The 18860-nt window shown below is 38.0% G+C and overlaps 1 protein-coding gene across 6 annotated transcripts in view; it reads left to right on the plus strand.

Moving 5' to 3' along the window:
• spegb (striated muscle enriched protein kinase b) overlaps positions 1–18860 on the plus strand; it is an 83770-nt gene that overhangs the window by 20567 nt on the left and 44343 nt on the right. For 2 of the 6 annotated variants that reach the window (XM_056237780.1, XM_056237775.1), the window contains exon 2: positions 15900–16001. Coding sequence is in view for 4 of the 6 variants with exons in the window: in XM_056237775.1 (XP_056093750.1) it covers positions 15900–16001 (102 nt within the window). In the remaining 2 variants the exon portion in view is untranslated. Of the gene's footprint in view, positions 1–6235; positions 7087–12931; positions 13000–15594; positions 15630–15899; positions 16002–18860 lie in introns of those variants that run through there. The other 4 variants (XM_056237776.1, XM_056237777.1, XM_056237779.1 and 1 more) reach the window with 4 other exon arrangements.

Below are 18860 nucleotides of genomic sequence, written 5' to 3' on the forward strand. Positions count from 1 at the left end.
TTGAAGACATGATGTGTCTTGCTCCATCCTTCATTAGACATGTCTGGGCCATGACAAGTTTAAATGAAAATTGTCATCATTTACACACCCTCATGTCGTTCCAACCACAGCATTATTTTCTTTCTTCTCTGAAACACAAAAGAAGGCAGAATGTCTGCACTTCTGTTTAATCAATTCATGCCCATTCAAACTGACGGAGCACATGCCCACTCAGATGCTTCGGAACAATTAATTTTGTTTCATAAAACAAATGAGTAAATAACTTTTCATTTTAGCCTGATCTTTCTTTGTGTGACTCCCATCACAAGCACACACGTAAATGCTCTGCAGAAGTGCCCAGGCCCTGTGATTTATGTGACTTGTTCTTGTTAAATAGAGTCGTTTGGGTTATTACACTGTGCTTGTAGGGCTTCTGGAATTGCTCCACATTTCATTAGATGGTTCCCCCGGGGATAGGGGAATAGGAGACCCTGCTGATCTAACCGTGGATGTTCAGTGGGAACTTGGTCCCTTACTGGAGGGACTGACTCCTGGAGGACGATCGCTGCTTGCTTTAATCACTTTTACATAACTCTGACTCGGTATAGTGCGCCATTCACATTAAGATAGGAAGCCATTATTTCACTGCCCGCTGGGCGATTGCAGCTATGAGTGAAGAGTTTGCAAGACAGCCTGTCTGATACTCAAAGTGGCTGTTCTTTGAAAGTGCTAAAATTAGTCATCCTGGAAAACAAACTGGAACGAGATGCAATCACACTACAGTTCTGCCTCCCTTTGATTCAACGTCAAAGTGTTTATTCAGTTTATTTTATTAAACCGCTCAATTCATATGGATTAGTTTTACGATCTCTTTATGAACTTTTTGAAGCATCATAGTGGTAGTTGCGTAGCTGCCAATGGAGAGACAGAAAGCTCTACATTTGTGTTCCAAAGATGAACGAAAGTCGTACAGGTTTGGAATGACACGAGGGTGAGTAATTAATGATGGCATTTTTGGGGGTGTGAACTATCCCTTTAATTCCTTTAAAACCTCAAACTTTTGAATGGTAGTGTATGGGGTGGTGTTTAGTGTAAAAAAAAAACGTCTTGCGTTTATATATAATTGACTAAGTTAGGTTGACAAAGCTTATTATTTTTAGTCTAGTAAATGTGTGTAATCTAAACCATTTTTGGATCTTAGTCATCATAGTGACCCCTCCACTAGTGGCCTAAATCAGAACAATTTGCATTCAGCAACATGATTCATGTCTTTGCTAGCGTCAGTGAGGTATGTGGGAGTTTTACAGGTGAAAACAACACAAATGTGTGTGTCAGCTATGTGACACCAGGTGGAACAGAGCTGAGCCTTATAATTGTTCTTAAGACCGATCGATGAGATCCATGAAACAAGGAAAAGAGAGAGCTGTACTGGTCCCTCAGATATTGACCACTGTCTGTCAGAAAGAGAGCGAGGGCTGAAGAGATGGATAAAGAGAGAGACAGAAGAAAGAGACACAGAAAATGTTTAGAATGAGACTAGGTCAATTGGCAGTCTAGTTTGTAACACTGCTGTTCACATCATTGAAGCAGAACAAGCACCTCACATCTGAGAAAAACAGCTTGAAAGTCAACATAAATAAAAACATTCCATGCACCATTTTTTTTTTTATTCTGGCTGATACTGATAAACTGATCACTATTTTGATATTATTCAATTTGTTAACATTAGTAAATGCATCAGGTATCATGAACCAACTGTGAGCAACGTTATTTTACAGTATTAATTAATCTAGGCTAATGTTGATTTATAAAAATACTATTGTTCATTGTTAATTCTTATCCATCAATGTTCCATTAACGTCCATGTACACAACTTGAAATGTTACAAATGTATTAGTATACACTACCGTTTAAAAGTATAGATAAAGACGTGGTATTGATTTTTTTTTTTTGGGGGGGGGGGGCTGCAAATGTTGTTGAAATGCATCTCTTATGCTTACCAAGGCTGCATTTATTTGATAAGAAAATACAGTAAAAACAGTAATGTTATTATTATTATTATTATTACAATAAACAAACTGTTTTATATTTTAAAATGTAATTTGTTCCTGAAAGAAATATTTCTTATTATTATCAATGTTGAAAACCGTTGTGCTGGTCAATATTTTTGTGGGATTAGAAAGTTAGAAAGTAAAAGAACAGCATTTATTTGAAATAAACATTGTATGTCTTAACTGTTACTTTTAATCAATTTAAATCATCCTCGCTAAATAAAAGTATTAATTTCTTTTTTTTTTTAAATCATGCTGGCCCAAAACTTTTAAATATTGTATCCTGTAAAAGCTTTGTTTATTATAATGTTAACAATCTAAACCTTAATTAGTTTTATTAAAGATTGACTGTGCGCTAAATTATGATGGTGTAGTTAATCTAAATGTTACATGCACAATTTTATATACAATATTGGCTAATACAGATAAATAAAGTAATCTATTGCATCCCCAATTCTTACCAATTATACACTTTTGTTATCTGATGTATTTCTGCATGAAACGGACATTTATACATCAGGATTTGATTAATATCATGGAAAGAGGGGGTTTAAAATGGGAAGAATAATAAGAGGGATTTGTGATATCAGATGAAAATGAATGTTGTTTGAGGCAGTTTGATAAGGAATGTGTCTTGTGAATATAAATAGGGCTGATTTTGACTTAAAGAATTATATGTTTCATGATTGATCAACTAAACTAATAAACATTAAGGTGGTTGTTAACAAATCAAGTTGTTTTTCAGTGAAATGTGCATTATCAGTTTTATTCCAGTTTTATGTGCATTATCCTTTCATATGTAGTTAATGGGCCCTATCTTGCACCCATCGCAATTGACTTTGTACACCGACGGATTTATCATTCCTATTTTGCACCCGACGCACAGCAGACTTTTCCCTCCACAGACGCACATCGGTAAATTAGGGAATGAACTTGCGCTCCCGGGAGCGGTTCAGCGAAAAGAGGAGGCGTGTTCTGGCGCAAACGTTCCCTGGTGCTATTTTGCAGTTTCCAGAAAACAATTCCACCACTGATCAGGAAAAACCTATAGTCTAAAGTCAGTGGCGCGTTATTCAGATGCTATTTTAAGGGCGCATGCTTGGCCATAATGTAGAGTGTGCACAACACGCATACACTTTGCTTCTCTCATCTACACAGACGCAGTTCCCATTTTTGCAAATCATACATAATTACAAGGAAAAATATTACCACACGAGGGAAATCATTGTGGTGTCCATGAAGATGTGAAAAAATAGGCATAAATCTAGCTTAGACATTTACCCAAATTATTATACGCCTGTTTATCCAGAGCTAATTTGGGTGGGTTTCTCCCATCCCCATACAATGTCACTTCTCTGTCTTTTACGGCCCTGATGAGAACGTCTGTCTCCTCGGCTGTGAGCCACTCCTGGCGTGCGCCTGGCAAATCCGCCATAATAATAGCAATCCGCCATAGAACAAGCGCGCCTGCTTTTAAAGGGAATGTGAGATGACGCTCTGATTGGTTTATTTAATGTTACGCCCAAACCACACCTATGAGGAATGTAGCTACTTCAGACCAACCCATTTTAGATTTGCGTCGGGCGCCCGAGATCCGCCCCCAAAGTTACTTGCGTTTCGCGTTTGATACTTGCGTTCAGATCGTTAAAATAGGGCCCAATGTGTTTTTGTGCACCATATTCTCTTCTCAGTCGTCTGTTTGTAATTATATGCATGTTGGCTCAACATAACAATGCATTAGAATAAAAGGACCCAGGTGTGGACAACACAACAGGAATGAAGGAAGGCAACCATCCACCTGGGTCATTATAAACACAAGCAGTGACAGCTAATGAGAACGAATAAAGGAATTTGTCGGGTGTCTGGCTCTCTCAAAACCCCCTTGATGTTCTGCCTCAGCAGGCTTCGGCTTGAGAGCACTTTGGCTATGAAAAATGGCAATCCATTTCAATGGCCACATAGACCACAATCTGTTTCTCAGTGTCTTTTTGAGCGTGTTTTTGTTGTACGACATACACTTTGCTGCTGTATTGGTAGTACAGTTATGGATCGTGTGCTTTCATGAAATTAAAGAGCTCAAAATCAATGTGCCTCCCTGACCCCCTTTGCTAACATCGCAGGTGCGAGACTCTATAATTCATAATTTCATTATGCAAATCTAAAGCTGCACATGATTGCCTCAGTCTTCTCATTAAAGATATTTGATTTCTGTCCAAGGGATGCAAATTCTAATAAACCTTTTAATAAACTTAAATACATAATTTGAACTACTATTGCAGAGGGAAATGAGAGAGGAATGATTAGACATCTTGAGCTAGGGCTCTGCTGCATGACGATACACTACGCAACAGTATGCATACTGATATATCATTTATACCGTGGTAGATATATTCCTGCAGCTATCAGTTGGAAGGTCTGCTTTACGATATTTCAGGTCAGAGGAATGACGAAATGTGGAATAATGTCAAATACAGAGTTATGACATGTCCCAACCAAGTCAAGATCATGACTGAGTTGCTGTGTAAGGTGCTGATCTATATTTATTTAATTTATTTAGTAAAGAGTGAAGGGTAAGTTTGCATAGAGATGTGCAAATAGGCTAGCATGCCAGTATCTATGCCAGTGTAAAATCTAAGTGTATAAAAAAGATACAAACAGAAGACTTTAAGGAGTTATTGCTTTGGGGCTTTAGGTGGGCTTAATTCATTGGGTGTTATGACATATTGTTCATGACAGGGTAAGTTAGCAGCAAAACTGAAATTTCATTGACAAAAAGGTCTGTTGTCTTGTAGCAGCATTGTATGAAACAGCTCACATGGAAGTCACTTTCAAACCAAGCAGGTTTCTAATGGTCAATGTGTGGTCAACCAGCTTGAACCCATTGCGAAATCTGTGTGGAGATATCTTTTGTGCAAAATTCCACATTTTGTGGATAGGGCTGGGTATCGTTCAAAAATTTTCGATACCGATATGATACCTTGACTTCGATACCGGTTCCTGAATGATACTTTTTCCGATACCAATTTTATTTAAATCCATTTTAAGATTACATTACACATTACCTGAAAATGTGTCTGGGAAAAAATAGCAAGGAGACTTTTTAATTGTTTTTTTAATAAACTAGTGTTTTCTGAGTCAGTGTTTGTTGCAAAGATGAAGTTGACGTTGCTGACTCGTCATCTTCGCATTATAGTGAACGTGCGTGTATAGAGAGAAATGCACCTTTCATTTGGATTACATTATCAGAGAGTATCTGTTTTCGATTCAAATTGGTTAGTTTAAAAGTAGACATTTCAAGCTTTCTATGTACACCTATTTCTCATGTCTGTGAGGCAAGTAGCCTATTTCAGTTTGTTTCAGTAGCCTTAGCAAGTAGTTAGCAAGTAGCCTTAGTTTCGGTTCATTTGTGACGGGCTCCAGTTCTTCTTTCAGTCGAAGATGGAGCAACTTTCTGCTCTTAAGTTTATTCCGTGCACTGTCAAGTGCTTCATCAGATTTGTCGTGTTGCTGGTCTTGGCAGCAGTTATCTTGTCGCAAATATTGCATCGCGCACTCTTCGAGCCGGGTGAAATGTAGCCACACTTTTGATCTTTTCCACATCTTTTACATCTATAGGGGTTGGGACGCTTACACACTCCAGCCTCACGTGTGACCCACGTCTCTGGGCGTAACCGGCGTAAACTAGTGTTTTTCCTTGATGCCTCGCCACAGCCAATCATGCTGCATGTTTATTGGCTCACTGATGTTGACGAGATTCAAAATAAAGAAATTTGGTACAGAACGATAAGACATTTTTTGATGCTCGATGATATCGAGGCAATTCGGTCGGTGCCTAAAAAGGTATCGAAATCGATACCCAGCCCTATGTGTGGATTCCTATTAAAATGACTGGATATTGCCTGTAAAAATTTGCAGAAATGTGACCGCAGCTTTAGTCTCAAGAAGAAGCAGATTTTGCATTGTTTGGCGTTTCCAAACAAAATTGGTCCAGAATTTTCATTTCGGTGCATCCCTAGTAATTTTATAAGAGTTTGTTCATGCCACCCACCTGTACCTTGGGGGTAAAAAAGGCGAGGAAACAAAAATGTTAACATTTATTTTTAAAATGTGCCAATGGTGGGTTGCAAAAAGGCACCATCGACTGGAGGCTGCTCTGACGTCACGGGCATTGATCCTGAATATGAAACGAAGGCAGTGGGTGAGGAGACTCCCGACTGCTTCTGCTGCTGGGCAGGAGACATGCGTTCAGCCTCGGTGCACAACAGAACGAGAAAAGTGAGGGGGAGAAAAGGGGAGAAAAAGCAAAACGGGACATGAAAAAGGATTTGCCAACTGGCATCCCTCAGTGCAAGACTCGATAGGACTGACTCATTCTTTCTCTCTTACTCATTCTGTCCCTTTTTTTCTTTCCTCTCTCTCTCTTTTTGTCTTCTCCCCTCCCTTCCCCCAAAACGGTGCAGGCTAGTGTTTTCTCTCTCTTGCTCGCTCGCTCTCTGCTTACCTCTCCACACACACAATATTTTGCTCGCTGCTGCTGGCTGGGTTTATTATTCTGCGCTCTTATTGGTCAACACGATGGTTTAGAGCAAGCTCTGATTATTTGCCACTGGGAATCCTGAAGCACTGAGGGGGTGCTGTCTACTGAGGTTCATTTTTCTCAAATGTTTTATTTTATTTTATTCTGGTATTAGTTCGAGCTGCTGCCTAAACTGAAAGAACGACAGCGCAATACCTGGAGCGGAACAACTTTATAATACAAAATTGAGTTTTTAGGGAGCATGCTCGGAAAAATCAAGTTTTTGAGAAAGAACTTTTGTTCTCAGAGAAATTACAGCAGGTGAATTACCAGTCAGTTAGGTACGTTTCCTTTCTTGAGTGGCTTTTTCAGCAGTCCAAGCTGGATTCAGATCATGCTACCAATACGATCAGGGGACCACCGGGTCTGACCGTGAATCCCCAGCTCCCAGAGAACGTCACTCCCACCTCGCTTACACGCAACAAAAGACCAGGATTACTCCAAGCCATGAAGAAAATCTGGTCCAAGAAACGCTTTCAGGTGAGTTGTTGCATGCCTTATTTGTCTTGCCTTGCATGTTGACTCATAACTGACTGGGAGTTTGAGTTTGACCCATATGTGTGGGGTTTTGTCATTCAATGAGCTCCGTCTGAGGGAGACTTGACCCAATTCCCTCCTTTAGGGATGTTAGCGCTTATTCGACTCCTGCGCCCCACCCTTTTCTTGTAAACAAACGGCACCCATCTGGCTAATTGCGTGAGGATGATTACAGCTGAATAGGTGAACGTCCACGACTCATTAAACTCTATCATATTCTGATGCATTCTGGGTTACGCTAGGAACCAGACAAAGATGACAGCCTCTTGGGTACTTTGCTGTCATTTTTTTAAGGGGTTCTCAGTGGGTCAGAAATCCAAGATATTGTTTATAATAGAAAATGTTTATATTGGAACCAGCATTGAATATGTCATCAGTCATATTGTTAAATTTTGCACCAGTACAGAAGAAATATGGCAAGTCAGCATGTAGGTTGTTTTCTTGTCCAAGAGCAATAAAACAGAAATGCTTGTAGCAGCAACTGATTTTCCCCTGATGCACATTTCTAGGGATCTGTGGGATCGTAAATTTGACTACCTCACACTTCTCTGCATTAACAGGGAGATTGTTACATCAAAACTAAAATGATTACATATCTACTTTTTTATTTACTACATTCAGTAAATACTGCAGCTAAACAGAATTACAGTAGTAGATTATTATTGCGCTCCAGAACTAGATGTCTGTTGAAATTGTACTCCCGAGGCATTGCTGTGCGGTTGCTAAGGTGCTTTTAGTGTGTTGCTAGGTGGTTGCTATAGGGGCTACTTACTGGTCCAGGTCAAAAGAACTCACCACCTCAAATCTCTATGATATTCTGTACCGCAATTGTCCGTCAGGTTAATCCTCATGTTATTTCAATAATGCATCCTTCTGTGGAACACAAAAGTCCATATGAGTCCATACAATGACAGTCATTGGGGTCCAGTGTTCTTTGTATTCTGTACAAAATGAAATGCATACAGTTTTGAACAACATTAGGGTGGGTACATAATGACAGTTTTCGTTTTTGGGTGAACTATCCCCATATATATAGCTAAATTTACTAATGTTTAGGTGTTTTTGGCTTAGAAATGATCAGTTATTTGTGGTGTTTGCTTTGTATATAGACTGTCAGTGTCAGGTCAAAATGCGAACCTTCTCCCCTCTCCCTGGATGGCCATAAAGTGAAAATGAGCAATCTGCACACCATCACTTTGCCATTGGCTGTAATTGCATAAGAGGATCCTCCTTTAGACAATATGTCATTGTGACATTTTACTGGTGAGAGGAGGTGAGAGCAGGACGACCTCTTACAGCTTCCTCTCAGGCTGATAGGAATCCTTGTGAAGATGAAAGGAAAAGTGGGTGTGAAGGAGAGGAGAGGGGGATGGGTAAAAGAAAAAGATAATTGGATCTTAGTCGGCAGACGGAGACAAGCGGGTGGATGGGGCAGAGATGTAGCTTAGAGACCAGACAGATACCGAACAGGTGTCTGAGTCATAGTTTCAGATGTAGGCTAAATGGTAGTTTCAGTTTCTATCATGTCATGTGAATAATATGTAATTATTTCATTCCTTCATGTGATGTGTTTTAGGGAGATAGCAAATCCCATTGATGCTTAAAGAACTAAAGATAACTAGATTCACATTTCCTGAATCATATACCAATGCTTGCGAGGCAGCAAAAGAAGCTTAGGTGTTAGTTTTTTTTTGTTTGTTTTTTTAAATAAGACTAACACTTTGCCATCATTATGACACTCAGCAGACATCTTGATTCCTGTGTGCTGCACATTACAGATTCAACATACAGTCTGTTTCCAAAACTTGAAAAGGTCTGCTTTTGCAGGCGGTGTACGGAGATATTTGAATTCAGTATTTGCATAATCTATTTGACATATATATATATATATTTTTTTAATCATAGATGTATACTTCACTACCGATATCTCACAATCATGTGCAAGTGGTTTGGCGCTTGGTGGGAAGAATAAAAATGGTGTCTAATGGTGCGAACAATGCCAATTTAACGATTATATTTCTACCAAGAAATAAGCATTTTAGTTGCTTAAATATTGGCTTGGTTTTCTCTAAAGCCCATTTGAATTTGTTCTAGACCATTAGACATGGTGTTTTGCCTCAGTTTTCTTAATTCATACAAAAATGCTGTCTGTAAATTGACTGACTGGATAGAGAGGCAGCAAGGCAGTTGCATTTGATTTCAGACATTTATGGTGGCTATAAATGATTAAATGTATATGCAGGGAAGACAAGATCAATCAAAATGTAGTATATGAACAGAAAGACGACCAGTTGCTGATGGTTATTTTGTTAAACAATCTTTATATCTTGAATTTTTAGTTTTACATTCCACTTGAAAGTGTAAACATAACCTAACGCTAACCCTATACTAAGTACAGGTAGTTAATTAATAATCAGTACTTAAGTGAATACATTGAATAAGGCACAAATGTGCACCATTGAGGGTACTGCTCCAGTGTCAAGCTAAAAGTTGTTGTTTTTCTGACCTTGTTCCTTGTAGAAATTGACCATGGCCATGACATGAATGTAAAACCTCTGATTAACATGGCTGACATTTTTAGTGACATGGTTTTTGAAGTTTAGAACAAATTTTTAACCAGAACGTTTGAGTAATATCAATACAGTTGCCATATACAACAAGTTGGCAGTGTAAACGGGGTCTTGAATCACGTGAGCTCCCACCGTTCTTTCTAAACCTGCCCTACTGACTCACAAGCATTAAGGAACCCAACGGGTAGCTGAGAGAGCTGTGTTTCTTAAGGTGTGAAGTGATTCACTTGCTGCATTGGCAAGAGTAATGAAAAGTCAGACCGGGTGAGATTGAAATAGCCTACTGCCTCAGGGCTGAAAGAGTGGAGTTAGAGCAGAAAGCAGATACCGCAACCCAGATTAAATAGTGCCTGGCAGCATTCATCACACCTCAATGTGCCTAACCTGGCAACATACAAATTACCTGATGACCAAGAAGGTAAAAAATTATCCAAACAGCGGTTGCCCAGAGAGGTTTGATTCATCCAGTGTGAATGCCTGTGGTGTGAGCTGACAAGAAAAATAATTTGAGCTCTCCAAGGTGCTGACCAACTGGGCTTAGAGGTTTTTGTCTGGACAAATAGAGTGGCTAGAAACAGATAACAAAAGCAGCCCTGTTGATGCAGCTCATGGTGTTTTGGTGCCAACTAATGACTGTATGATATTTTTAAACATTTTATAGCTCTGTTTTGAAACCTAGAGAGCTGTCTACTTAAAGTTTCAATAGGATTTAGTTTTAGCTTGTTGCTAATATAATACTTTTCTGAGCAGACAAGTATATTAGGTAAACTTGTTTATTTTTGGTGGATTTAACCATTTTATTATCAATATTGTTCAGTAGTAATTTAAGTATTAAAGTGATAATTGACAATTCTCCCGCATTATCCACCATCTTGGATTTTTCATTGAGATTATTGTAATGAACTCTAGGATAGATTTAACTGTTTTTGTCAATATTGTTCTGTTCTGAAAGAAAAATAAGTCTTATGACTTACCTCTATGTCCGCCATCTCGGAATAATATTTTCATTGATCTTGTCGTAATGCATTCTGGAATTGCCGTCACTATGAAAAATATATGCGACTTTGTCCAAAAGAAGATATCGTCGAAGGCAACATCGTTATGGAATATTTAGAACATCCTTGCAACCATCCAAAAGACCCTGGCAACCACTTAATGCACTAAAATATTTCCGAAGATCTTAGTAATCGCATTGAAAACAACCAAAAGTTTGCTTGTATCTCAGTTTCTTCAGAAAATATACAAATTTAGCTCTAAAAATATCTTGCTGAAGAAGAAAATGATTTATCAAGCTAATAAGCAATGTTCATTTTGTTATTAATTTGTATTTTTATCATCCTGTTATGGTTATGGATATTCCATTTCATTTTAATTGGATTACATAATCATAAAAAATAATAGGCTGCGGAGCCTTGTCTTTTTTGTAGCCGTTCTTGATGTTGTCATACAACATGGTCACTGAAAGTCAACCGTTGACTGCTTGAGTCCGTGTTTACTTCTGCCTCAGCTCTTCACAGCACAGATGGCTGGCTGAAGATCCTCCCTCAGTGGCCTGCTCACAATCAAAGGAGTGAGTGTGCATTTGGCAGGTCATTTTGGATAAGTGTCAGTTTCGAAAATGTAATTGAAGCTTGAAGGGCCCTCTGTTCTTATAGCAGTTTTCAGAACATCATGGGACAGAGAACCAAAGCTCAAACATTATGTCAACCTTAGAGTCTCCTCTCTGTACATTTGCCATTTAATGTATAGATTAGGGAATTGATTGTTATGTGGATTCATTGATTTTGATGTAATTAGTGGCGCTCGCAAAGGCAAGCATCCATATTATCATTGATCATACTTGGGGTTAGCGATTTAGAATAAATCCCTGAATCTTTGTGTGTTATTTTCATTGTTTGTTCTACAGCGACGGCACCTCAAAAAAATGACTTTTCTAACTGACTGGATGTGTAATTGTCTAGTGGACATTAAAATGGGATAAACAGAATAAATATTTTCTAATGTTACATGCAATGGAAAATGTGCATTTTCCCTAAGAGTTTCAGCCGAGAAATGCATGTAAATAAATTCTAACGATACTCGTAGCAAGTGTGCGGAGGCTTTGTCAATAGTCGTCTCTATGTGTGAATTGATCATCAAATGCATTTCTGAGGCTGTTGTGTTTTGACTAATCAAGGCAATAGAACAATTCAAATCTTTTGCATAATGCATGGCACTTGAGCGGTGGAGTGGAACCAGCCTTTTCGTCCATTAAGATGCCAAACATGGAGGCTAATGACAAACTAACCAGCATCACATGCACACGAATCCTTCTTCGCCTATGAATTATTCAGATGTTTTAATGCCTTGTAAATGTTTTCTTTACAACAAGCAGAAAGCGCTGAGCATAGGCATATGAATTAAAACGACCTGCTTGTAATTCCTCTAAAAGTTCATCCACTTTTATTTGCCTTTCCCCTTCACCAACCCCGCAAAGCTCCAGGCACCAGTCTCTGAAACGGATGGCCACCGTCCTTAGCTAATGCGGTTAGGAAACAGATTCACAGAAGAAGGGTTTTAAATTACTGGTGCATCAGCCATTAGGATTTCAATTCTCCCTGTAACTAATGGATTGGGAGTGACAGACAGCCGCTGCCCGATGCGTCCTCTGTGTTGCTTCGGTTTACATTCATCCATTGTGAACATAGTTGGATAGGAAGCGATACTGGGAAGCTAAGAATCACATTTCTCACTAAACAAGATGAATTTGTTTAAAAATGGACAAAGAAATGACATGCCTTCCAGTATGTTGCTTGAAAGCTGGGAATAACAGTTTGTAACAGAACAAGGATCAACCATTTCGTATGGCCCATTTAAGCTGTGCTGGATGCTTTCATACTTGTCACTTAGCAGATGTGTTTAATGCAAGGTGACATTCGGCCACACCAACGCAGGGATTGGCAAAAGAAACTAGCTCATTTTTTTAGCCTCTCAGTCACCAAATGCCCTACATATGATTTAAAATCTAGGTTAACAGAGCAAAGACGGACATGTTTTTTTTGAAGACCGACAAGTGGCACAGGCATCTCGTTTCAAAAGAGCTCTTGTTAGTCAGCTTTGGGGATATCTGCTGGTGTGCTGTTTGAAATGCTTGCTTGTTTTGCTCATTTGAAGTGATAATCATATTTGAAGCATTCTGTGCAACCACTAAAATAGCTCTTCTCTCTTTCTCTTTCCAGAAAACCGGACACTCTAACCGAACATTTGGGAGGTTCACTCATGGTGTGTTTGGCTTTATAGATAACAGGTTATTACAAGAGAGATTTTATGATAACTCTTCAGAGTCTGTCAGTCATCTAATGTGGGGTCTTTGTTTAAAAACGAGGATGCATTGAACCCCCCCCCCCCCCCCCCCCCCCCCCCCCCCCTCTACAATTTTAAAGAGAGTGCAGATAATCTTGCAATATGCCTCTGCTAGCAGACATGGGAGAAATTCAAACTGAAGAATTGAAGTCATGAGCGTGAATTCAAGTTGAACTGGTGGTGCCACACAAAAAGTTAAATTGGAAATTTGATTGGAATGATATGAAGAGGACTTTACTGAATTGCAATTCAAAAAAATTCAAAAGTAAAAAAAAAAGTTTTAAAAGTTTTAGTACTTTGAGTTATTTGCCAAGCCAACATTTCTAATTTTCGTTGAAGTTTTAGTTAAAGGGTTAATTCACCCAAACATGAAAATTCTGTCATTAAATACTCCCCTTCATGTCGTTCCAAACCCGTAAGACTTTCGTTCAAGCGCAAATGAAAATATTTTTCATAAAATCTGAGAGATTTCTGTCCCTCCATTGACAGTCTATGCAACTACCACTTTGACGCTTCAAAAAAATCCATGAAGAGATCGTTAAATTAATCCATATCAATTGAGCGGTTTAGTCCATTTTCATCCAACAGATTTAATTTGGCCTTCTATGAATTGTATTTTAAGAATTTGCGTCTGCATTGAGTACTTGCAAAATGTGTTTCTAACTTAGAAGTACCATACAAATAACAAAGTCTAAGTCTCTGTGGCTTCTGAGATTGATGATAAATCATTAAGATTTAGGATTCCTATCACTTGATACTCTGAGGTAAGCCCAAAAAGTCATCCTTTTGAATATGTAATTGTAATCAATCTCTGGATCAAGGCCCTCTTCAGAGACACCTTGAGGGCCTACATCAGAGGAAGTGCTCAGTTCAGACAAATATGATCTAAATTGTGTGCCCTAAATTGAGAATAAAGTACCTCTGCTGCTGCACTGCTCCCATTACCTATCAGATAAGTGTTTGTTATAAATTACTGCTAATGGGGATATCATTCATATTCATGATAATTATAAAATAATTTAGTCTGCTTTATATCAGCCTGCACACTCTGAAAACATCTCCCCAATGCTGCCGATAGCCTATACGTAATGCATCCTCAGTTTTAAGTACTGACTATACATCTTTAGGAATCGTCAATGTTGTTAAAATTTGTGTTCCTGTTGTGATTTGTAATAAATCATTGTGTTTTTGATTATTAGTGAAGATGCCATTCATTTCATTTCATTTATATAGCACAAATAAACACAACAGAAGTTGGCCACTGTGCTTTACAAGGTAAAAGTCCAGGAAACATGAAAGAAGAAGCAAAATAAACCATTAACACATAATGTAATAAAACCTTAATTGAAATTTAGTAAAATGCCCTGTCAAAAGGACCGCTTGTGGACCGTAGACATATACCGGGCACGTTTAAAGTTAAAAGTTCAGATAGGTAAGAGGGTGCAAGACCATTTAAGTATTTGAAAACAAACAACAATATTTTAAGAGACATTAGGCAACCAGTTTAAGAGGCAACCAAGAGACATTAAAATAGGAGTAATATGTTTGCGAACCCCAGTTATCATTCAGTGTCGTGTTTGTGTGCTTGGATTTGAGAAGTCATGCTAGACAGTTTTTCTGGAATTGTGTCTGCTCGCTCTGATAAAGAGGAGCCTGACAATAAATCTGTTCACCTTATGTACAAAGACACTATAATCTCAGCATTAATAATGCAAAAAGCTTAGCAGTGCTTATCATTGAAGCAATTTATACGAACTGCTGACACTTTTGCACCGATGTGATGAGATTTTAGACATGGCTCCCTATAAAACATCTTTAAATTGAAACTATGCTTTAAAAATTAATTAGACAGGCAGAATTAATGTGGATTACACTCTTGATTGCATTCTCCATTTAAGATCAGGCTCTATTAAAACATTTTCGTATTTCCTTTTTCTTTTACATGAACCTCATGGATTCAAATGTTTCTGATAATCCTTAATGTTTAGAAATACATAGCACCACAGTACCATCTGTGCAACTAAATTAGCTTTGATCTCATTTAAAATGGATGATAATTCAAAATGAACTGGCTTAACAATGTAATGCATTCATTATTGAAAAATATGCATTTAAAGGCTCAAAACCCTTTATCTTGTCTGAAATCAAATATTTGATTTGCAACTTCAGGAATTTGCTGCTCCTTTCACAAATTTGTACTGGCAGGATTGAGCCCACAGGGTTTGATCTGCAAATAATCCAACATAATTGAACATTTAATTATTTAATTTAATGTGCAGACTTTAAGTAAGTAATTTGTATTTTGATTGGCCTGTTTGACCATCCTTACAAGCTCAAGTGTTTTATACGCAGAAAACAAAGCAAAAGCAGATGGCAGTGATGTTGAGCAGCAAGTACTAGTCAACCAGGACCAGTAAACGGTGCAAATGTGTCCATTCAGTAGTTTGTTGCTGCATGTCTTATCTGTCTACTGGGATGGGATTCGTCTCTATAGTAATGGTGATGTCTTGTCTGCTTCTTTCCTCTGCCACTATGGAAGCGAAGTTTTCCGCTCCTGTCGGAAGCAAAGTTATGGTAATGTTTGTTTTCATCTTTGGGCTCAATGAAGTGGTTCATCCCCTTGTTCCCCACGATGCTTCTAATTCAAACACATTTCTATTTATTAATATCACTTATCACTATGTGGCGATTGCTTTTTTTTTTTACTCAAGTGATACACTTTTCCTCAAAGAAAGTAAAATAGTTTACTCAAAAGGTCATAATATGATTTTATTTGCTTGGTTTGATGTCCGTTATCATTACAGGTGGTGTTTTTTGACTTAATGCTTTGTTTCTTTGTGGTAGACTCTGAGACTACAGAAGACGAAGCCGCTGAGCCACAAATACCCCTGGAAGCTAAAGAAGGAGCCAGAGGTTTTCAGGATGAGGGCCAACGAGTGCATGCAGGTAAATTACACTTTCAAATGAACTACTATGTCAACAGTTAACCTTTCAAATACAGTTCTGTCTTAAAAGGATAGTTCACCCAAAAAGGAAAATTCTGTTTTCATTTACTTGTTGAACACAAAAGAAGATATTTTGAAGAATGTTGATGGGCCTAGGTTTTTTTTCCATACCATGAAAGTCAATGGGGCCCATCAGCTGTTCCTCTACAAAATATCTTCTTTTGTGTTCAGCAGAAGAAAGAATTTCAAACATTTAGATGTATCCTTTTAACCCTTTTAGATGTATATTACAGCAGAGCTTATTAATATTTACTTTATAACAGATACACAACCATTTGAAAGTTTGGGGTCAGTAAGTTTAAACTTTAGGTACTAGTACCCTTTTAAAAGATACTAGTACTTATTCATTAGAGAGTAGTATGATAGTAAGTAGTACTAGTTCACATTTTTCTTAAGTATAATTAAATACTAGACACAATTGGAATACGGACTAGTGTTTAATGAATAAGTTCTAGTATCGTTCGTTTTAAGGATTAAATGTTAAAATGGCTGGCCATACCAAATCATCATATTAAAAGGATTTCTGAATGATCACGTGACACTGATTATAACTGAAAATTCTGTTTTGCCATGATTGGAATAAATTAAATTTTAAAATATATTAATATTAAAAGTTATTTTAAATTGTAATTAAATTTCACAGTATTACTGTTACCTTTACTAATATATTAATTTAGTGTTTTTTGATAAAAATAAATGCAGCCTTGGTGAGCATAAGAGACTTCTTTCAAAAACATAAAAAAATCTTACCGCCCTGAAACTTTTGAATGGTAGTGCTGTACTGTACAAACCCCTTAGCCATTAAAGGAATAGTTTTCCCAATAAAATGAAAATGAAATGGTTTACAGGAACTCTGAGCACTTACATATATTAAATACAAGATACAGTGCAAGAGAATAAGCATTTAGATTGAGTAAACAGAAATATTAATAGATGTGTGCATCGTGTTTCAACAGTGTAACTATATAAATATTACCTAATGTAAATTTTTATTGCATAATGCCTGATATAATATTGAACAGCAAAAAGTAATAGAGCACACAGTAGTGGCCATTAACTGTTATTGATGGAGATGCGAATTTCTTCTTCCTGGATGTTCAGGTGCCCAGAGGTCTGTACCGAAGTAAAAAGACTTTGTGTCATGAGTGTGTGGGTTTTGTGATTTTAGTTTTTTTGCCCTTGTCCTCACCCTAGGGATGATGACATCCTGGAGGGAGGACAAGGGAGTTGTTTCAAACCTTTATTCTGTTATTTTTTTGTGGCACACAAAAAGGACAATCTTTTCCATACAATGGCAGTTCATAGCAGCTGTCAAGCTTCAAAAAACCCCATTAAAAAACAGCAACAGCATGAAAGCATAACAAAAGTAAGTAGTCTATACAACTTGTGCGATAGATTCCGGGCCCTCTATAGCCATACGATAGTTTTGATTTAAAAATGGCAAGTTGACCACACAAAACATTGTTTCTCATCTGTGAACATGACCTTTTCAGTGAATAATGAGCTAGATTTCAGTCTGATCCTCACACAAAACTTTCGTATGGCTTCAGAAGACTTGGAATCTAGAGTCAAAAGGCTTTTTTTATATACAGTTCTTTTGTGGCTTTATTTATTTAATTTTGTTTATTTTGAATCATAACATGCTTGGTCACAATCAACTGCCAATGAATGGAATTGCATACAGCATTCGGGTTTGGAAAGACATGAGACGTGAAATATTCATGCTTCATGTTACATAAATTCTTGTTTATCTGTGATATTTGATGTAAAATGTTACTGCAATATCCTTAGTTGACATTAAGGTGACTTAAATCACACATTATGCTTATTTAAGATGTTTTTTGCAGATCACTCAGATATAAATCACACATTATGGTAAATCTCTAGGCATTTCTTATCACACATCTAAGACCAGAGGAGTATAAATAAAGAGGTAACAGCAAACAGAAGCTCACACATCAACAGCAAGCCACAAATGACTGCCGCGCACACACATAAACAAAACATAATGTAAAATTTTCCAGGCCTGGTCCTTCACTGTCGTCGCTCCTCCTTTTATGCTTCCGAAACTCCTCTGTGACATATATGAGACCGGTTCAGCCGAGGTGACGCTCCTTATCAGTCACGCAACCGGCCTCCCGCCGTTCTCTCACGGCTCTCGGCCCCCCAATAATAATTTAATACATAAATTGGAAATGCTAAATACTCTTGATATTGATAGCTAATGCTTTGGACGATATCTCTGGGTATCATCTAGCTATCTGCGCAACCCTGCATGGGTTTATCGCACATATTTCACAAGTATAGTGTGAGCAGTCAAGTCGCAGCTCGACGATCGGACCGTATAGTGTGAGCACATGAATTGTGAAGCTTGGCTTTACATCGCATGCAGATTGAGTCAGAACCTTGCTGAAATCGCACAGTGTATGCCCGCCTTAAAAGCACAGAGGATAGGAGTGGAAAATTCTGCGCGTGATCTACTGGCGACGTGCAAATGAAAGAACACAGATGCACCCGGATCATTTCCATAATGACCAACGCAATGTACCTAGAGCAGTGCAAATTAGCATCTGGTTTAAGACATGCTTTTTTTGGGCATTACATAATGGTGCAAATACCAGTAAAATGACTAGCACAAACCTTAGTAAATCACCTTGCGTGATTCATTTAAATACTCTCCTCCCATAAATTTTGCATCTGAAAGGGAAACTCCTGCAAATGCATTTGCAATAAGGTCAGCCGCAAAAACAACTGTCCACGCCTTTTCAGCGCTAATTTTTCACTGCGTGTGTTTAGTAAA

This window comes from Rhinichthys klamathensis, unplaced genomic scaffold, assembly GCF_029890125.1.
Source record: "Rhinichthys klamathensis goyatoka isolate OS25496 unplaced genomic scaffold, OSU_Roscu_1.1 h1tg000497l_1, whole genome shotgun sequence".
NCBI classification, from domain to species: Eukaryota; Metazoa; Chordata; class Actinopteri; order Cypriniformes; family Leuciscidae; genus Rhinichthys; species Rhinichthys klamathensis.